Source organism: Salvelinus namaycush, chromosome 34, assembly GCF_016432855.1.
Source record: "Salvelinus namaycush isolate Seneca chromosome 34, SaNama_1.0, whole genome shotgun sequence".
Lineage (NCBI taxonomy): Eukaryota > Metazoa > Chordata > Actinopteri > Salmoniformes > Salmonidae > Salvelinus > Salvelinus namaycush.
The window spans coordinates 256391-279208 of record NC_052340.1 but is presented as its reverse complement, the minus strand read 5'-3'; the positions used below and the strand labels follow the sequence as shown (position 1 = coordinate 279208).

Here is a 22818-nt window from a genome sequence, read left to right as displayed (position 1 = left end):
CTTCCTGTTTACAGACATCAACAACATCATTTTGATGTGCTAAGACTGACACTATTGGCTCTAGAATAGAGGGTTGTTTCCATTGGTCAATTATCTGTTGATTCCAAGGTTAACCTTAAGTTTTTCCGGGTTTTTTTATCACACAAAGCTGTATTTTGAAAGCTCACAATCCCTGCGTGAATAAGGTCCAATATGTGGCAGTCTTGGCATATTTAATATTAGTAAGCAGGAAGTCGTCATGCTGTGTATGAGGATGTTGTATTGCTGAGTTCACCTATAATATTGTCATTGTTGCGGTGGGTTCGTCCTCTTTTCCGCCATGCCTCATTCTTTCCTTCCCAGCTCTCATTCTTCCCTCACTCTCTTCATTCAGCTCAGCTGTTGGAGGGCTGTTCAGGCTTCAGGCGGATGACCCAGGAGTTTGCAGAGACCACGTTGCCGCCACGATTGACGCGACAGGTATAAGTGCCCTCGTTAAACTCGTTGGCGACGACGCGGAGGTCGCGGTCCTTCATGGTGATGTAGCCGGGGATAGAGATCACGAGCTGCTCTCCATCCTTGTACCAACTAGAGCAAGGTCAAAGGTCATACCAGGGAAGAGCACGGGTAGAGAGGAATCAACAATTAAAATGTCATGTATGTCCAACACCCTTTGCCAGAAACATAGTCATAGTAAATAAGAAAAAACGACCTGCATGCTGTTTAAATGCTCCTATAAAAAGACCTGATAAAACGATGGGAGAATCCGACCAGTAATTATGGTATATAGTGGTCCAAGGATGTCAAGCAGTCTAAGCACCTGCCTTTGGAGCACATGTATTGTGTACTGCCATTGTGTGTATTGTTTCGAATCCAACCCACTGCTCTAGCACCCTCTCTCCTCCTATCTACCTCTATCCTGTCCAATAAACACCAAAAATATGATTTGTACATTACTGTATTTAGACTATTCTCTCACCTGACTTTGGGAGGCGATCTAGGATTCTTCGTCCCACAGCGGAAGCCCACAACCTTTCCACGAGGAACTATCTTGATCTTGACGTTGGCAGGCGGTGGACTTAGCGTGGTAACGGCCTCAAGAGGCTCTACAGGAAGTGAGTGAAATACCAGGACAGTCATAAGACTTCCCCCACACGAGATTCCTCTATGGCTTTTTCTCAATGAATCTCTCCTCAATTCCTCACATCCTCTTTCCTCGCCTCCTTCTCAAGACAAATCGGAGAAGGTCTGAGGGAAGAGACATTCGACGTTCTCCTCCAATATGGTTGAGAAAGAGGAGAAGAGAGGATGCGAGGAATCGTGTAAAGATTTGAAATAGAGTTTATTGGGGATAAAACATATGCCACAGAGGTGTTATCAGTACAGTAGGACAAGGGATGAAACAGCACAGAGTTGGGCAAGCTACAGCCTGAATGTTGGCAACATAGCACGCGGTTAAACATTTTAGTTATCCATTCTGTCATTCAAAGTGCCTTACAAATCCAGGCAGGTCCATAATTACACATCTGATTTGGAGAGATAATCAATGGTAATTCATAGGGAAGACACCTACCAGGGCAGCCAGTTTGTGTTAAAATGTCTAAAATCAGGCTAGATCCACATTTAACTATCAAGTCCTGATCCATTTGCTGGCTTAAGACAGTCCTAAAAGCATGCCATTAATAGGATCTCATGGAGTATGCAACTTCAAATTCCAACTGGTGAACTGCGGTGTAGTTAAATTCATGTCCAATCAAGAGTGGACAATATGCCTGTCTGACCATAGCAGAGATCACATCGTCGGGCACAGTGTTTCTTCATGAAGCTCTTCCTCCTTTCGCAGAAGTCAAGGCGAGCCCATGGATCACACACGCGCTTCTTGTCCGTGCATCCTGGAATACAACACACATATAGACATTTGTGGTATTAATGTTTTCTTAGTGTTATGTCTTGTACCTGTGTAATAAAACTGTAATTACTTGTGTAGCAATAACATTGTATTAACATGTTACATAGTATTGTAGTAATTGTATTGCTATCGTGTTGTAATTGCACAATGAGTTGAGAGGGAATTGGTGGAATAGAGAATATGTTAATACAAAATGTTTAGACAATATAAAAAGAATGTTAGAAATTACATCATTACAATACATGTATAAAAAAATATAGAAAGTCTTGATTTATCATCATAAACAAACAAAAAAACATGTTTGATCTGTGTGTTCCTTTACCATAGAGGCGCTGGATTCCCCAGATGTCGTCCTGGGCAATGTTCCTCTGGCCCGTGTAGGTGGCATTGGGGTGCATCAGGGCCTGGGGGTCACGGGAGTGCCACAGCCCCAGGGCGTGCCCAATCTCATGAGCCGCCACCTGTACCAGGTCATTTAACCACACGCCTGGGGAAGGGAACAGACACAATTAGGCACGTACACAAGGGGGATTGGGATCCCTGGATAGAATACATAGTCATGTGATCAGTCTTGTGTATATGGTGTGTGATTTGAGATAACATCTAGATTCTAGAATGGTGTGTGGGTATATACAGGTAACTGCCAAAATAAAGGAAACATTTGAGTAAATGAGGGATCAAAATATATTGAAAGCAGGTGCTTCTACACAGGTGTAGTTTTCAGAGTTAATTAAGAAAGTAATGCTTAGGGTTATGTATATAAATGCCCAGTTAACCATTATTTTGGCTACCATGGCTAGAACAAGATATCTCAGTGACTTTAAAAGAGGGGTCTCAAAGGAGCTTAGGGGATTTAAAGTGTGTGTGCACGCGCATCTCACAGTCACCAGATTTCAACCCATTTGAAAACTTATGGGAGATTCTGTAGTGGCGGCTGAGGCAGCGTTTTCCAACATCAACAAAACACAAAATTATGGAATTTATCGTGGAACAATGTTGCTACATCCCTCCAATAGAGTTCCAGACACTTGTAGAATCTATGCCAGAGGCGTTATGCCCCCTCATATTTGTCCTGTTTAAAAAAATATATATATATATACACACTACCGTTCAAATGTTTGCGGTCACTTAGAAATTCCCTTGTTTTCCATGAAAACATACATGAAATGAGTTGCGAAATGAATAGGAAATTTAGTCAAGACGTTGACAAGGTTATAAATAATGATTTTTAATTTAAATAATAATTGTGTCCTTCAATTTGCTTTCGTCAAAGAATCCTCCATTTGCAGCAATTACAGCCTTGCAGACTTTTGGCATTCTAGTGGTCAGTTTTTTGAGGTAATCTGAAGAGATTTCACCCCATGCTTCCTGAAGCACCTCCCATAAATTGGATTGGCTTGATGGGCGCTCCCACAACAGCTCAATAGGGTTGAGATCCGGTGACTGTACTGGCCACTCCATTATAGACAGAATAGTTCTTGCATAGATTGGCGCTGTACTTTGGGTCATTGTCCTGTTGTAGGAGGAAATTGGCTCCAATTAAGCGCCGTCCACAGGGTGCAAAATGGAGTGATAGCCTTCCTTCTTCAAGATCTATTTTACCCTGTACAAATCTCCAACTTTTACCACCCCCAAAGCACCCCCAGACCATCACATTGCCTCCACCATGCTTGACAGATAGCGTCAAGCATTCCTCCAGCATCTTTGAATTTCTTCTGCGACTCACGAATGCTCTTCTTTGTGATCCGAACACCTCAAACTCAGATTTGTCTGTCCATGACACTTATTTCCAATCTTACAGTGTTTTGCCCATCCTAATCTTTTCTTTTTATTGGCCAGTCTGAGATATGGCTTTTTCCTTGCAACTCTGCCTAGAAGGCCAGCATCCCGGAGTCGCCTCTTCACTGTTGACGTTGAGACTGGTGTTTTGCCGGTACTATTTAATGAAGCTGGCAGTTGAGGACTTTAGGCGTCTGTTTCTCAAACTAGACACTCTAATGTACATGTCCTCTTGCTCAGTTGTGCACCGGAGCCTCCCACTCCTCTTTCTATTCTGGTTAGAGACAGTTTGTGCTGTTGTGTGAAGGGAGTAGTACACAGCGTTGTACGAGATCTTCAGTTTCTTGGCAATTTCTCGCATGGAATAGCCTTCATTTCTCAGAACAAGAATAGCCTGGCGAGTTTCAGAAAGAAGGTATTTGTTTCTGGCCATTTTGAGCCTGTAATCGAACCCACAAATGCTGATGCTCCAGATACTCAACTAGTCTAGTCTAAAGAAGGCCAGTTGTATTGCTTCTTTAAATCAGAAAAGTTTTCAGCTGTGCTAACATAATTGCAAAAAGGTTTTCTAATGATCAATTAGCCTTTTAAAATGATCAACTTGGATTAGCTAACACAACATGCCATTGGAATACAGGAGTGATGTTTGCTGATAATGGGCCTCTGTCATTTACAACATTAACAATGTCTACACTTTATTTCTGATCAATTTCATGTTATTTTAATGGACAGAAATTGCTTTTCTTTCAAAAACATAGACATTTCTAAGTGACCCCAAACTTTTGAACGGCAGTATATATATATATATATATACAGTATATACAGTGGGGAGAACAAGTATTTGATACACTGCCGATTTTGCAGGTTTTCCTACTTACAAAGCATGTAGAGGTCTGTAATTTTTATCATAGTTACACTTCAACTGTGAGAGACGGAATCTAAAACAAAAATCCAGAAATTCACATTGTATGATTTTTAAGTAATTAATTTGCATTTTATTGCATGACATGAGTATTTGATACATCAAAAAAGCAGAACTTAATATTTGGTACAGAAACCTTTGTTTGCAATTACAGAGATCATACGTTTCCTGTAGTTCTTGACCAGGTTTGCACACACTGCAGCAGGGATTTTGGCCCACTCCTCCATACAGACCTTCTCCAGATCCTTCAGGTTTAGGGGCTGTCGCTGGGCAATACGGACTTTCAGCTCCCTCCAAAAATGTTCTATTGGGTTCAGGTCTGGAGACTGGTTAGGCCACTCCAGGACCTTGAGATGCTTCTTACGGAGCCACTCCTTAGTTGCCCTGGCTGTGTGTTTCAGGTCGTTGTCATGCTGGAAGACCCAGCTACGACCCATCTTCAATGCTCTTACTGAGGGAAGGAGGTTGTTGGCCAAGATCTCGCGATACATGGCCCCATCCATCCTCCCCTCAATACGGAGCAGTCGTCCTGTCCCCTTTGCAGAAAAGCATCCCCAAAGAATGATGTTTCCACCTCCATGCTTCACGGTTGGGATGGTGTTCTTGGGGTTTTACTCATCCTTCTTCTTCCTCCAAACACGGCGAGTGGAGTTTAGACCAAAAAGCTCTATTTTTGTCTCATCAGACCACATGACCTTCTCCCATTCCTCCTCTGGATCATCCAGATGGTCATTGGCAAACTTCAGACGGGCCTGGACATGCGCTGGCTTGAGCAGGGGGACCTTGCGTGCGCTGCAGGATTTTAATCCATGACAGCGTAGTGTGTTACTAATGGTTTTCTTTGAGACTGTGGTCCCAGCTCTCTTCAGGTCAGTGACCAGGTCCTTCCGTGTAGTTCTGGGCTGATCCCTCACCTTCCTCATGATCATTGATGCCCCACGAGGTGAGATCTTGCATGGAGCCCCAGACCGAGGGTGATTGACCGTCATCTTGAACTTCTTCCATTTTCTAATAATTGCGCCAACAGTTGTTGCCTTCTGTCCTGTAGCCCATCCCAGCCTTGTGCAGGTCTACAATTTTATCCCTGATGTCCTTACACAGCTCTCTGGTCTTGGCCATTGTGGAGAGGTTGGAGTCTGTTTGATTGAGTGTGTGGACAGGTGTCTTTTATACAGGTAACGAGTTCAAACAGGTGCAGTTAATAAAGGTAATGAGTGGAGAACAGGAGGGCTTCTTAAAGAAAAACTAACAGGTCTGTGAGTGCCGTAATTCTTACTGGTTGGTAGGTGATCAAATACTTATGTCATGCAATAAAATGCAAATTAATTACTTAAAAATCATACAATGTGATTTTCTGGATTTTTGTTTTAGATTCCGTCTCTCACAGTTGAAGTGTAACTATGATAAAAATTACAGACCTCTACATGCTTTGTAAGTAGGAAAACCTGCAAAATCGGCAGTGTATCAAATACTTGTTCTCCCCACTGTATATATATGAATTTAAAATGGATTAAATTGAGAATGTCACTGATCTACACACAATAGCGGAATTATGTTTTTAGAAAGGTTTACAAATTAATAAAAAATGTCAAGCTGAAATGTCTTGAATCAACCCTTTTGTTATGGCAAGCCACAGATGATAAAGTTGCATGGACTCACTGTGTGCAATAATTATTTGCTGTGCTTGTAAAATGTAATTATTGAATGTCACATGAAAGATTTATTTCATGTGAAAACCAATAAATAAAATGTTCCACCCCAAAAAAAGGACAAGGGGGCTAACGGAAGTATGTTCGATTTAGCTCGTCTGGCGAGCAGAGTTGGCACAAAAGTGCAAACTCTTCGCGCCCATCTACCACACAATATTAAGTGCTCCTACCCAGCAGGAAAAATGTGGCAAATGACAACTTAATGATGTCCTTCTCTGGTTGTAAACTGGTTTTCTGGTTGAGGATACATCAACCAGATTATAACCAACTGGTCTCTGTTACAACCAGGTAAAGAGATTTTTTTCAAGATTATATCTGATAAAAACGTCTAAAATGATGTCACAGACGTCAATCGATTCCTTTGAAATCCATGGGTGGGAGAAAGTGAATGAGTACACTTTTTGGGGGAAGGGTAGAGAATCGGATCACAGACAGACAGAAAGTAGATATTATTTGCACCTTGTTTCCAGCTGAAGCGGGACTTCCCCAGGATCCAGAACTCATGATTGTCAAAGTGGATCTCCCCGCGTGGGGGCAGGAAGGCATGGGCCAACTCCCCATTAAGTCCATCAAAACAGGGATGCAATGGAGACCACCGGCAGTCTGTGTGGTTCCACGTGTAGAAGCCTGGAAGCATGTGCGCACGCGTGCGTACACACACAAACAAACAAACAAACAAAGCAGGGGGTTGTCATGACGTTGCCCTGTTGGGTGAGGTTTATGACCCCCACATAAATAAATTTCCCCCTTTTCTCTCCACTCTACAGAATGGACTCTTGGAAAGCCCTGTGTTACCATAGAGAACGTATGGTAACATGAAAAGGTTGGGGAATGGAACAATATTTCCCTTTCTCAACCAGTTGAAAGTGTCCGTTGGTACTTAAAGAATATAATGTCAGATCAGTTGTTGTCTGGGACATTATATCTGATGATAGGACGACATAAATTGTATCTTGGAAAGTCTACACATTCTAGTTATATTCACATGGAACTGATGTGCACTTTAAATGTTTAAATATGAAACTATTTGTGAGAAGACGAAATGTGATTTTAACTTCTAAATGAGAGAATTATCTTCATAAGTAAACTTATGCTCACTCAGTGGCCACACCCAAGTGAACAGACATTGGTTGAGAACTATGAAACACACCCTTCTCTCCCCCGGTACAAAAGCCCGTTGACGGAAGTCAACCTCAGTTCCCGATGACGTGAGGACTGGTGTCCAGACGTTTAAAAAGGGCTAATTTCACCTACAACCTAACGAAATTAACATTTAGTTCCAGAAATGTTAGGACTGCTGTCCTAACGTTTAAAAGGGTGAATTTCAATGTGGAGGTGACGATCACCACGCTGGAATGGTGAATTTCGACTAGACCAGCCAGAATACAGCGCAAGCTGATTATGGCAACTTGGTATGAACTTTGAATGATTATTCACTAAAGAAGAAGTGATACCCCCTAGACGTTGAGTTATCAGCTGCAGCTGTAAACGTACATGGCCTAGGAAAGGACAGACAATCTCAGAAGAACAACAGGGTACTTTAGCATATCCACTCTACAACACTACAACCAGAAAGATTCTTCAAAGAACAATGGCGATCTCTGCTGGGCAAACCAATCTTTCTTCTTCGACCCATCTATCAAAACGCAGCTTAAAGTAAATATATATCTTGCATTTTCCTTTTCCGAATGGGCGGTTATTAGAATGCATAAGATTCTGTATTTACGGTAGCATAGCTTCTCAAGGTCCGATATAGACCCAATCCCCTTTGTCCCTCAGTCTTCCCGCTCTTTCATTCAAACCCTTTCTTTGTGTAACCAGCCATCATATCGGTTTCATCTACTAGGGACTTTTTCTTTTATGACATGATTAGTAATCAATGTATGATCTATCCTGTGTGTATGTAATTTTGTGTGATTATTTAGGTATTTAGTAAATAAATATTTAAGCCAATTTTTGTATTGCTGATTCAACTTGTTAGCCAGGGTTCGTGCAGATAACCAAGAATTTTACGACGTTCAGATGAGACTGAATAAGGTGCCGATTAATAATTGACTGCTATTGATATAAAAGACCTTCAGCTCTTTAAGAGTTTATTCGGGAAGACAGCAGCTCTATAAACACTTCTGTGGTTCCCCAGGTTATTAACAAGTTAATTGCTGCATGGTTTAATTCAAATCACGTAATCAAATGTTAGGTAATCGATTTGATAAAATAGCATGCCATCTCATTTAATCATACTAGAGACACAACAGGGTATAAAAGACTTAACAAATATTGAGATACTCACACACACCCTTATCTTAAGGTCTCACCCATAGTGATATAATGTGGTTCTAATGAATTATGTGGTCTCACCGATGATAATGTCAGCACTCTTGTTGGGGTTTTTGATTTCGGCGAAGTAGAGAGGGGACACGTCGCTCCACTTGGAGAACGCAATGCTGATGGCCTGGCGGGTGTCATCTTTGTTCAGCGTGTTGGGAAACTTCACGATCCTGACAGATGTGAACGGACACGCAGACAAACAGACAAACATAGACAGACAGACATACAGCTGTGAACAGAAAGACAGACAGGAAAGTGACAGACAATGCGACTAACTTGGATTCCCAAAAACACAGTGCTGTTCCCTTTCAGTCAGTCACTCAGTATAACATTATGGGGAGTCAATGACCAACCATATTCACCTGAAAAAATTGAAATCGCCCAACGGGCCAATGGATGCTGAGCCAACCCCCAAAAGTCCTGCCTTCCTGGCTATAATACCGGGGCTCACATCCATTTCCTCAATTTTTCTCTCTTCAGCCCGCCTGAAGGAAGACTAACGCAAATGACAAACTTTTCAAGCACACAAAGACTATGAGATTCGGCTCCGTCGCTGATGAGCTAAAGGCGACCTGCGATTCCCCTCATTCAGCCAGGCTGGTTCTACCAGGTTAAGGTGAGTTCCTGAATGTAGAGTATGGAGGAGGCGGGGCTCATTTGCACACCACCGATGGATGGAAAGCTGCCGAGTTACTTAGCTCCAGAGGCTAACAAGGAGGCTAATCGGTGCTTCTGAATAAACAGTCCCGGTTCAAGGCGGAACAGTTGGACAAAGTATACCAGGCTGAGGGTGTGGTTCTTGAAAGGGACAGGCGGCTGTATTTGGATGAGGCAGTTTCGCCAACAAGGTTGTTTGGCTCTGCTATGGAGTCCTTACAGGCCTGTTTCGAGGAGAAACAAAAACAGGACCCAGCTCTAAAGGTCCTTTTTCCACGAAAGATCCTTCGTGGGGGCAGCTTTGCAGTTCCAGAAGCGTGAAGGAAAGAGTCCAGGCCAGAGGCTGGCATTGAGGTTGGTTTTTGACCGTATTGGTGTTTCTGGGAAGCAGCGGAAGCCTTGGCACAGACGCTGTGCTAGGTCGAAGGAGAGTGGGGTGAAAGCTGATTCTTCCGCGCCGTGGGGGAATGAGCAGACCTCGCTACCCTAGCTGGAGGCCGGGGGAGGGGCATGTTTTCGGAGCCCTCCTCCACATTTACTAATGGCAACAGTGCTTCCAAGTGGCTTGGTCAATGGGGGCTGGTTGCCGAAGACCCCAAACCCGGTGTTGGCTGGGTATCAGAATGGCGGTACCACGAAAGCACAGTGTTTCTACCCAAGGTTTCTCTGCGTTCAGGGGTATCAAGAGTACAGCATCGTCCAGATGTGGGCATACTAAAAAAAGTTCATTCCCCACATTCAGACACACGGTTGTTAAGGGTGGTGGATATGAAAACAAACATGAAAGAAAAATTATAAAACACAGTACCAGTCAAAAGTTTGGACACACCTACTCATTCCAGGGTTGTTCTTTATTTTTACTATTTTCTACATTGTAGAATAATAATGAAGACATCAAAACAATGAAATAACACATATGGAAACATGTAGTAACCCCCCCAAAAATTTTACAAATCAAAATATATTTTATATTTGAAATTCTTCAAAGTAGCCACCCCTCGCCTTTATGACAGCTTTGCACACTATTGGCATTAGTTGGTTTTGCACCTGAAGGTTTGCAAGTTCAAAATGCTCACACTTTGCTGGCTATTGCAGTCGGCGCATCCCTGTGATTGGTTCATGTCCATAGATCTGAAGGATACGTACTTTCATGTGGCTATACATCTTCCCCACAGAAAGTTCCGTAGGTTTCATTTCGAGGGTGTAGCCTATGAATTTCTGGGCCTGCCTTTTGGACTTTATCTCCCCGCACTTCTTCTATGATGCTGTGCCAGGGGATCAGAGTATTGGCCTATCTGGATGATTAGCTGGCCGTAGTGGAATCAAGGGAACAGGTGGAGCTCCATACTGCCACGCTGTTTTCCCATATTCAGTCTCTGGGGTTCAGAGTGAATCACAGGAAAGGTGGTTTGACTCAGCACATTCAATTCCTGGACTCAGTTCTGAATCATGCGTTTTGGTCCCAACAAAGTAGGTTCGCATTCCAGCTCTGTCTGGTACAGTTCTTTTATGATAGCTATTGTGTCTCTCGTACTTCTGTTGATATGTCTGTTTCAGCGCTGTTGATGAGTCTGTTTTGCGGGATCTCTGTTGCAGGTGGTTCTCATGGGCCGGGTAGTGTCCCGGGTGATCATGACAGACGCATCCTTTATGAGATGGGGAGTACTGTGTGTGGGCTACTCGAAGAGGGATTTGGTCAACAGCGTAAAGGGAGTTGCATATCAATTACCTAGAGCTACTGACTGTTTCGCTGGTGCTGAGGCGTTTCCTTCCCATGTTGGAAGGCCAGTATGTGATGGTAAGGTCCGACAAACAGGATGGCGGTGGTGTACATTAACAGGCAGGGGGGGTCTCGCTCTCTCCTAAACCTGGCCCGTTATTTGCTCGTATGGAGCAGTGTGCATTTCCTGTCACTCAGGGCGATGTATCTTCCTGGATATATCAACTTGGGTGCGGATCTCCTTTGGTTGCCCAGGATCCCTCGGATCCCTCGATGGTTGCCCAGATATGGAACCGGTTCGATAGGGCCTACGTAGATCTTTACGCTTCGTGAGAAAACACATGTTGTCATCTGTTCTTCTCAATGAGGGATCTGGGCACTCCGTTGGGAACAGATGCTTTGGCGCATCAGTGGCCTAGGATCCTGCTCTGTGCATTTCCTCCGGTGGACCTGATTCAGGCCACCGTGGAGAGGGTCCGTCAGGAGGGTCAGTTGTTGATTCTGGCAGCTCCCTGTTGGCCCAGATAACCCTGGCTCCCGGAGATCATCCGCCTGTTGGGTGGGGACCCGTGTTGGGTTCTGTGTTGTTGGGATCTATTGTCCCAGGCGCACGGGAGTTTGGCAACCACAACTGCAGATATGGGATTTGTGGGTTTGGCCTCTGAAAGGTTGAATTTGAAGGCTAGGGGTTTACCATCGAACGTGATTACGACTATACAGTCAGCGCGTGCGTCCTCTACAAGAGGGTTGTATACATTAGGGATGGTTAAAAAGGAGTTTCTCCATTTCGGAGCTCTTTGGTAGACATTTTGATGTTCTTGCAGGAGCTTTTTGAGCAGGGCCTTTCTTTTTCCACATTGAAGGTTTATATGGTAGGTGTCATGTAGGGATGGACAGCTCCACCCTGGGGATTCATCCTCCGGTGGTGTGGTTCCTAAAAGGCGTGTCGACTCATGGCGCCGACCAGGGACCGGGCCTTGGTCCTGGACGCTCAGTGTGAGTCTCCGTTTGAACCATTAGAGTCTGTGGACCTGAAACTCCTTTCCTACAAGACTGCCCTGCTCGTGGCCTTGGCATCGGCCTAGCATGTTGGGGATCTCCACACACTCCTGTTTGGAGTCCGCACCTGCCGATTCCAAAGTGATGTAATGTCCTAATGCAGCTTTTGCTCCGAAGGTTATGCCTATGTCTTACAGGTCCCTCACTTTTGACAAGGACAAGGGTTGCCTATAGGTTTGCATGCTCACTCCACTAGGGGTGTGGCAGCTGCTTGGGCATTGTTCAGGGGCATGCTGATTGGGGATATCTGTGCTTCAGCGAGTTAGGGTTCCCGATATACCCTTGTGAGATTTTAACACTTGGATGTAACTTCTCCTCGTGTGGCTCATAGTGTTCTTAAGGTTGGGTCCAGGAGTGGGTGTTGGCAGCGTACAGGTTGCACATTTATCCGGTTTACCACAATTCCCTGTGGTTTGAGCCATGGGCTGCCTTGGGGTGCGGCAGCGCGTAAAGTGTGCATTATCAAGGTTACCACAGTAGCCTTGCCGTGACTCATTGACTCTGGTTGATGCTATGCAGCGCGAGGGTGCGCTTTACCATGTCACGACAGGTGTTCTGTTGTTTTGGACTTACGGTTCCTTGTACAAGTTCTGACATTTCAGGCTCACAAGGTAAGTATTGTTCTTGGAACCATGGGGTCTATGGACTTGGGCTGCAGTGTCAGCGTGTCAAGTTGCAGCAGATCCTGGTTCCCTATATGGGGCTCTGACAGTTCAGGCTTCATGAGGCTCTGACAGTTCAGGCGTCTCGGGTAAGTATTAGGGGGAAAAAGTGGCTTCTGTAGACCCTTTTTTGACCGGTAGAACGTGTGTATGCTTGGGCTGCCATGCGTCTCCTAGTTTGGTACCCAATGAGCCAGCTTGGGGTTTGATTGTATGTCCCCATAGTATGTTATACCAAGTGACCGACTGTATGAAAATAACTACTGTTCAGTTAAGGAGGTAATGAGGTATAACATATTTTGCGCAGGGTATTTGGGCTCGCGGAAAAGCGTTACTGAATTGAGGAAATGAATGCCCTGGTATTATAGCCAGGAAGGCGCGGCTTCCGAGGGCAGGCTTGGCATCTATTGGCCAGTTGGTCGTGATTTCAGTTTTCAGGGGAATATGAATGGTTGTTGATTTCCCTTCAGGGAACAATAGTTGTATTCATAACTGTACGCTATCAATTTTGATTACAGAAATAAAATGTGTATATCTGGCCAGTGGGCCATCCCCCAACATTCTCTGAAGCTCTACTTCTCAAAACAGTACTCAGAAGCCGACCTCCCAGTCTCTTCCATCTCTTTCCCTTTGGCGTCTTCCTCTCTCACTCCCTGAATCCCAAGTCAACCCTAGTGCCTTCCCCCTCAGGTGTCTGCAATGGAAAACCTCCCCGGTCTTTGTGGTTGAATCTGTGTTTGAAATTCGCTGCTTGACTGAGGGACCTTACAGATAATTGTATGTGTGGGGTACAGAAATGATGTGTCATTAAAAAAATCATGTTAAACACTATTATTGCACACAGTGAGTCCATGCAACTTATTATGTGACTTGTTAAGCAAATGTTTACTCCTGAAATGATTTAGGCTTGCCATAAACAAAGGGTTTGAATTGACTTAAGACATTACAGCTTTTCAATTTTAATTAATTTATAACACAATTCTAAAAACATAATTCCAACTTGACATTATGGGGTATTGTGTGTTACGCCAGAGACAAAAAATCTCAATTTCATTAATTATAATTTCAGGCTGTAACAACAAAATATGAAAAAGACAAGGGGAGTGAACAATGTTCCCTTTAAACTGTGCATGGGCGTGCAGCTTATCCGGCACTTCCAAGCAGAAGAACCATCAGCCTACGCAGAGAAGGACGGGATTGAACTTCACTTAACTTTCTACAGTTTTTCCCCTTAGTTAACGTTTCCCTTTACTGTGGGAATTGTGATCAAATCAACGCAATATTAGTCACTTTCAACGCAACATACTGAAACAAAATGAACTACGCAAGAGATTTTGTTGGAAGCAGAACGCATCAGAGTACGATTCAGCACCAATCAGAGCTGCAGATAGACCAGTGCCATATATGGATCTGTGCCATTCTCTTTAAACTGGACTGTGTTTACAGCATGAGTGGTCGTGAGTAAATGCTCAGTTATAGATACACTATACAGTGCATTCAGAAAGAATTCAGACCCCTTGACTTTTTCCACATTTGTTACGTTATTTTTGCGAAAGTATAAAAAATACAAAACTGAAATAACACATTGACATAAGTATTCTGACCCTTTACTCAGTACTTTGTTGAAGCACCTAAGGCAGGGATTACAGACTCGAGTTTCATTGGGTATGACGCTACAAGCTTGGCACACCTGCATTTGGGGAGTTACCCATTCTTCTCCTCAAATCCTCTCAAGCTCTGTCAGGTTGGATGGGGTGCGTTGCTGCACAGCTATTTTCAGGTCTCTCTAGAGATATTCTCTCGGGTTCAAGTCCAGGCTCTGGCTGAGCCACTCAAGGACATTCAGAGACTTGTCCCGAAGCCACTCCTGCGTTGTCTTGGTTGTGTATTTTGGGTTGTTGTCCTGTTGCAAGGTGAACCTTCGCCCCAGTCTGAGGTCCTGGGTGCTCTGGAGCAGATTTTCATCAATCTCTGCACTTTGCTCCGTTCATCTATGCCTCAATCCTGACTAGTCTCCCAGGACCTGCTGCTGAAAAACATCCACACATCCCCTTCACCCTATGGTGAAGCATGGTGCCAGGTTTCCTCCAGACAAAATAGGTATTGGTTTCATCAGACCAGAGAATCTCGTTTCTCATGGTCTAAGAGTCTTTAGGGGCCTTTTGGCAAACTTCAAGTGGGCTGTCATGTGCCTTTTACTGAGGAGTGGCTTCCGTCTGGCCACTCTACCATAAAGGCCTGATTTGTGGAGTGCTGCAGAGATGGTTGTCCTTCTGGAAGGTTCTCCCATCTCCACAGAGTAATTCTAGAGCTCTGTCAGAGTGACCATCAGATTCTCCAATCAAGTTGTAGTAACAGCTCAAGGATGATCAATGGAATCAGGATGCACCTGAGCTCAATTTTGAGTCTCATAGCAAAGGGTCTGAATACTAATGTAAATAAGGTATTGCTAAAAATGCTAAAAAGCCTGTTTTCGCTTTGTCATTGTGGGGTATTATTTATTTAATCCATTTTAGAATAAGTCTGTAACGTCAAGGGGTCTGAATAGTTTCCGAAGGCAAACAACATTTTCAGTCACCTCCTTGTCTGAAGGACACGTGGATAAACAGGTTAATGTCAAGCCCTGCATGTTTTTTTCAAACGTGTCATGGACTGTAGGCCTACATTGAACACCACACATTGGCTGCTACTGTAGGCTGAATGATAGAACAGACATTTCCATGTTAAAATGTTATGGGATGCATTTTCTCCATTGTTTTTGATGGTAGGGAACTCTGGTAGGCCTACATTATGATCAAATAGCTACAGTAGCCTACTTGACCACTGTCTGAAACTGTAACTTAAAGCTGGTACAGCTTCAGTGTTCACAGTAAATGCGCGCTGGAAGTTGGACAGAATGTTCACAACGTTCAAGTTTGCTCTCAAGCAGACCTGAAAGTTGCTGTGATGAAAAAAATGGAGGGAACATTGGGTGTGAATACCCTCTGAAGCACTGTATATCCAATCCTCTCAGATCTCCAAAAGCTCCTAGGGGATAGGGACAAGGGTCTGAATTGGGATTCAGGGTCTCACTTGTAGGTGAGGTTGAAATGCTTCCACTTGTGGCCCAGTGGGTTGATGGCGTAGCGTCTGGAACGGCTCAGTGCCGCTCCCGTCACAGGATGATGCTTCAAAGAGCTCAGAGACTCCACAGACAGTCCACCAGCTTCCTGAGAGAGAGAGAGAGAGAGAGAGAGAGAGAGAGAGAGAGAGAGAGAGAGAGAGAGAGAGAGAGAGAGAGAGAGAGAGAGAGAGAGAGAGAGAGAGAGAGAGAGAGAGAGAGAGAGAGAGAGAGAGAGAGAGAGAGAGAGAGAGAGAGAGAGAGAGAGAGAGAGAGAGAGAGAGATTATTTGTTTACTTCACTTTTGTTTTTTATCTATTTCACTTGCTTTTGCAATGTTGCCATATGTTTCCCATGCCAATAATGCCCTTTGAATTGAAATGAGAGAGAGAGAGATTAATAGAGGTGACAAGAAGAGCATGACATGACCATGAACTGGTGAAAACAGTGTATGTGTGTGTAGGAGAGAGAGAGAGAAGCTTTGCACAGTCCGTATGTTGCAGTAGAGAATGGTACAGCGCCCGAAACAAAGAACAAATTAGCAGTAGCCTGTGAAACAAGACAGGACTAAAATCACTTCAATGATGGCAATATGTGCAATCTGCAACTGGGAGAGGATTTCAACTCAAAATAGTTAGTTAGAGTTGTTCATTCTATTTCCTCACTATTTCCTCCACTAGGAGTTAAAAAGGAATAAATGAAAGTCAAGTCATTGCATTTTTCAGGCTTCCTGGCAAAGGGAGTATGTCTGGCCTCCTCTAGGAAAACACACGTGGCACAAGTGCAAAAAGGAACCGAATCACAACTTAATCCTACACAGATGTGGAATCCTCCTCTGCTATCATCCCTTGACAGTCCCTCTCCATCTATCTACGCTAAAATATCTGTCACCCACATGTGAGCAGAAGCATACTCCTCCAGCCCTCCCCTCACCACCAACACTCCTTCCTTTCTTATCTTCTTTCCCCCCATTTATCCCCCTGTTCTAGGCTATTGTAACACTGATCAATGCATTAGTATAGATGGCTATATATATATCACTCATCAAAAAATAAACATGCGCAAATATACATGAGGATCAAAACAGAATTTTTTATAATAAGTGTAGCCTACTTAGAACACGTATTTATTCTGTTAAAAACGACACCAAACACAATAAATTAATGCAAATGCGCGCACACCCCCCAAATAAAAAATATAAATATATATAATTACCGTTTTCCTCCTACACGCCCGGAGTCCGCCGACCCCTTCAAACCCTACCAACATCAGCACTAGTAGAACAAGTGTTGGACGAGTTCTGCGTATCTCGAACACAGCCACGAAGGAACTCATTAACTTCTGCTTCCTGTGCTCCATTGGAACCTGTAGTAGTTTTACAATTGACAGTCAATGGTAGCCTACAATCAATGTTGAGAGCACATGGTTCAGCTAAATGCAAAGATTAAATACTTGGTATAAAAGAGATTGATCATCTCGGATAGGCTACCTTATTCAGGTGTTTTCATGCAGAAAGCATGAGTAGGCTATCCTCTCTCTGAACCAGAACACAGTGCGTATCACAACGTAGAAACCAAATTCTGCAGAGAATTGGGGATTTGTGCATGGAGCTCCAAATGATCCCTTACCATCAAACTCATATCATTCAGAATCCTGCGCTTTTCCCCTAGGATATAACTGTAAACTCCTACTTTTCCGCCGAGTCCTTCGTTAATTGCATCGCATTTGTATGTTTATTGGATAACTTTGGTACTTCCCTGCCTAGTCCATGGAGTGACTGAACGGATCAGCTGTCGGACATCCTTGTTCAGCACGTCAGTCGAGTGGTGGGGCAGAGAGAGAGCACCGCCCAGTCCGAAAACAACAATTTGGCTCTCAGCCTCTGGTCTCCTATTCACTCACGTGCTCTCAAACTTCACCCAGTTCTCACCCAGGCGAATAGAGCGTAAAATGGTCAACTGTCTTCAAAGACAGTAAAGTCTTCAAACTATTGTTGAGCTGTAAACTCTTACTGGGCCTAAACAACCGCTCGTGCAATGTAATGGTTTATCTCATAGGTTGAGGCCTCAAACCGCCAAGGCTAAAACAAGTTATGAAAGTAAGTCATAGACTATTGGCTAAAGCCAATTATTTGAAGGAAAATGTTTTCACATTTATTATGAAGCGTTATTTTACCCCCAACACGTGACATCTACACCGGCAACCCTCAAAAATACACCGCAGCAGAGCCGGGTTTTTCTTCACGGTCAGTGCCATCCGGAATCCTTGGGTGACGGCCATAACAGCTAGACCCTAACCTTAACCCCTACCTTCAATTGGGGGTAGGTATGTCCCAAGGATCCCGAATTGCACGGACCGTTTATTCACCTGTTGACGCATGTAGCACGCAGTTCCAACTGTCAGCGCAAGGTAGGTGGGCACCATGGCAATATTGTTGCAAATAACATCCTTCCAGATGCATGCATTTTTCTTCGCAAGCTGGGACCCATTTTCCAATCCATCTGTTAAAACAGGCTCCATTAGTCCACTTCCTGGCAAGTGGCAACTCAAAACGACTAACATGGATATCAAAAAGGTTAACTAACTCAAATAATTATTGAAAGCTAGGCATAATTCTAGCCTATCTCAACTCTCCCTGAGCCCCATCTAGGTGTGATAGCTCCTCAGCAAATGATGGATCATCCATTGAAGAGGAAGGCGTTTAGTAGTCTATCATGACTAGCCCACAGTATGCCCCATCCTGGTTAGGCTACAGCAATGTGTCACATCTGCAACGCTATGGCTCGGGAACAGGCTTTAGGCTTCACCAGGGATTTGTTCTAGCCTACCTCCCTTCAGGCACCTTCAGAAAGTGCCCACAGTGTCAACTCGAAAAGTCATTCCATTCTGCATGTGAAGCGTGCTCTCATAAAAAAGATCCATTGTGCAGAATGAGGTAAAATGTTTTTCAGTGGAACTTTTTGGCATTGCCCATGGTCTGGCTGGCCAAGTGGTCCACAGTTTCCCCCTATCCCCATCACTCGGGTTGACCTTAGGAAGACCCCGAGACAGCCTGTGGTTTTCAATAGAAGAGGACCCCTGTGACTCTTAAGAACATATAGAAAGAATTTTGGGGTTATGTTGCATGATATTTACGGATCAGGCCCAATGAAAATGCTTTTGTTGTCCCGTCGTTCCTCCAATAAATTCCCTTACAAAAAATATTGCAGTTTTGAAACTGCAGTAAAAGTGCAGTAACTGCAATCGACTGTGGTATTTGGATGCAGTAATTGCAGAATAATTGCAGTGTACTCTAACTGCAGTTACACTGCAAAATTATTGCAGTAAAAAAAGTTATTTTGGGCAGTTTTTGCAGCATACTGCAGTTATACTGCACTCTGACTGCAATCTTTTTCGGAGTTGTGATCAATTGATCACTTTTTGACTGAGAAGGTTAGCTACTACGATTAACTTAAAATTGCCCTGACACAAAAACAGAAATGAGAGATGAGGAATACTGAAAGAACCATCAGAGAATGTCACACATTATTAAATGCTGTAAAACGACTTCTCTTTAACACATATCTAAACTATTAACGCATTAAAAGTATATATTTTTATTTGTGTTTATATATTGTATGATATCACATTTTCTGTACATGTCTGTATGTATCAAGATATAAACCTAAAGATTGCAGCCTAAGACGTCCACTTTGGTTCACATGAGGTAAAAAAAGAAAACAAATGCTTTCTAGAGACAGACTTTTTAATAAAGGGCACCTGAATGGCGGTCTCATAACTTTTGCCCCTCACTGGACTTGGCCCTGTGCCCAGGGTCTGGCTGCACTCCAGGTGACCGAGGAACTCGGGGCGGCCTGACCCGACAATGTCACCCACCCTGGGAAGGAGCAGAGAGAAAATAGGAAAGGAAGGAGGAAAAAGGGGGTAGCTGAAAAGAAAAGCTGGACAGGAGATCTTTCATGGGGCCCTGAAAGATGAGAATTTAATTACACATCTCTTTATTCATCTGTCCATCCACACCAACACTGCACAAGCTAACTTTTCAAAACAGCCACCTTCCACACATTTTTCCAGTTAACCCCCTCCCTACAAACACTTTACAACCCATTCAAAGCTTATCCCCACATAGTTTTACTTAAAGCCTTTGCTTATAGCCACCGTTTTACTTTAAAGTCAGTAACACACTATTAGACTTAGCCTACACAACACTCAACCACGCTTAAACATTTACATTTTTTCCTTTTAAATTAGACAGAAAAATCACTTCGCTAACACATTGACGTTCATGAATGCACATTCATTAACTGTTCATAAGTAGTGGGTAGGCTACTAATGAGTCCTCCCCTATTTATGAATGATACATTTTATCATAAATCTTTTATACTGATAACAAGTTCAAACAGGTGCCATTAATACAGGTAACGAGTGGAGGACAGAGGAGCCTCTTAAAGAAGAAGTTACAGGTCTGTGAGAGCCAGAAATCTTGCTTGTTTGTAGGTGACCAAATACTTATTTCCCACCATAATTTGCAAATAAATTCATTAAAAATCCTACAATGTGATTATCTGGATTTTATTTTCTAATTTTGTCTGTCATAGTTGAAGTGTACCTATGATGAAAATTACAGGCCTCTCTCATCATTTTAAGTGGGAGAACTTGCACAATTGGTGGCTGACTAAATACTTTTTTGCCCCACTGTATAAGCATTACAATTCATACACATTTGATGGATTATTATATAGTTTATTATAAACTGGGTGGTTCGAGCCCTGAATGCTGATTGGCTGAAAGCCGTGGTATATCAGCCGGGTGTGATCAAACATTTCTTTGTACTGTTCTAATTATGTTGGTGACCAGTTTATAATAGCAAGAAGGCACCTCGGGGGTTTGTGATATATGGCCAATATACCACGGCTAACGGCTGTATCCAGGCACTCCGCGTTGCGTCGCGGTAGGGAACAGACCTTAGCCGGGGTATATTGGCCATATACCACACCCCCTCGTGCCTTATTGCTTAAGTGTAAACATGAATATACAGTGCCTTAAAAAAGTATTCACACCCCTTTACTTTTTCCACATTTTGTGTTAAACTGGGATAAAAATGTATGTCATTTTTTGTCAACGATCTACACAAAATACTCTGTCCAAGTGGAACAAACATTGCAACATTAGTAAAAAATATTTTTTTTAAATTATAAAACACTAATATATCTTGATTAGATAAGTATTTAAGCCCGAGTCAATACATGTTAGAATCACCTTTGTCAGCAATTACAGCTGTGAGTCTCTAATAGCTTACAACACCTTCAAGCTCTGTCAAATTGGTTGTTGATCATTGCTAGACAAACATTTTCAGGTCTTGCCATAGATTTTCAAGCATATTTAAGTCAAAACTGTAACTTAGCCACTCAAGCACAGTCACGGTAACAGTCAGTCTTCTTGGTAAGCAACTCCAGTGTAGATTTGGCCTTGTGTTTTAGGTTAATGTCCTGCTGAAAGGTGAATTCCTCTCCCAGTGTCTGGTGGAAAGCAGACAACCAGGTTTTCCTCTAGGATTTTGCAGGTGCTTAGCTACATTCCATTTATGTTCTTTTTTATCCTGAAAAACTCCCCAGTCCTTAACAATTACAGCCAGCATCATGTTATGGAGAGTGGTACTCAGTAATGTGTTATTTTGGATTTGCCCCAAACACAACACTTTCTATTCAGGACAAAAAGTGAATTGCTTTGCCACATTTTTTTGCAGTATTACTTTAGTGTCTTGTTGCAAATAGGATGCATGTTTTGGAATATTTGTATTCTGTACAGGATTCCTCCTTTTCACAGAAACTACAATGTTTTTGATCTACCTCAGTTTTTTTTCCTGTCACAGCCATTAAACTAACTGTTTTAAAGTCACCATTGGCCTCATGGTGAAATCCCTGAGCGGGAACAGAGTTAGGAATGATGCATGTATCTTTGTAGTGAGCAGACCAAGTATTTTTGGGACAGTAGCAGGTTTTCTTACATTGAACAAAATTCTCTATTGAAGTCTTTTTTTCTCCTCAAACAATCAAGGATGATCTCACAAGGATAACACAAATCTTCTTCTTAACACGAATAAGGAACACAAGGTGAGTAACTTTTAACTATAACATAAATCACGGTTGTGTCACCGCCTCAACTATCCATTTGTGGAGAGCTCCTTTCGGGTGGTGGTGCGGATCCGTGGTTGCCATTCCCAAGAGGTAATTTGTCCTCTTCTCCCTTCCGTCAGGTGAATCCGCTCCTTTGGAGAATGAATCACTCTTTTTTTTCCTCCAGTCTCCCTCTTCTCTCTTGTAGGGGGAAGAAAATAGGTGATTAGTACTGTCAGCTGTGCTTAAACTGCCTCTGATCACCTTTACTCACATGCCAGGCTGGGCTACTATCCGTGGGACCAGCCTGCCCCCTGGTGCTCCTTCCACAGTAGTGACTGGGTGTGTTGATGCCCCATCTAAAGTTTAATGAATAACTTCACCATGCTCAAAGAGATATTCAATTTATGCTTTTTTTTTGTACCCATCCACCAATAGGTGCTCTTCTTTGCGAGGCATTGGTCTTTGTGGTTGAATCTGTTTTAAAATTCACCTGCTCGACTGAGGGACCTTACAGATAATTATGTGTGTGGGGTACAGAGATGAGGTAGTCATTAAAAAAAGAATGTCAAACACTATTATTTCACACACAATTAGTCCATGCAACTTATGTGACTTGTTATGCACATTTTTACTTCTACACTTTAGGCTTGCCATAACAGTGGTTGAATACTTGACTCAACACATGTTTTTTGATGAATAATAAACAATAAAAAAAAACAATTCCAGTGACAAAAAATACTATTTGAATCAATTTTAAATTCAGGCTGTAACAACAAAATGTGGAAAAGGTCAAGGGGTGGGAATACTTTCTGAAGGCCCTGAAACTGCAAGGCAGAAACTGAACTTCTGCTGCAGAAATAAGTCAATAGACACGA

At 43.1% G+C, this 22818-nt stretch overlaps 1 protein-coding gene across 1 annotated transcript; it reads right to left on the bottom strand.

The window, feature by feature from the left end:
- On the bottom strand, positions 1–17183 carry LOC120029115 (matrix metalloproteinase-23-like). The gene is made up of 8 exons (XM_038974429.1): positions 17040–17183; positions 15797–15933; positions 8657–8796; positions 6758–6925; positions 2211–2375; positions 1761–1871; positions 959–1085; positions 1–567 (listed from the first exon to the last, which is right to left on the bottom strand). Exons 1-8 carry the CDS (start codon positions 17181–17183, stop codon positions 375–377), a joined length of 1185 nt encoding a protein of 394 aa, XP_038830357.1. The 3' UTR covers positions 1–374.
- Between the last annotated feature and the right edge of the window lie 5635 nt (positions 17184–22818).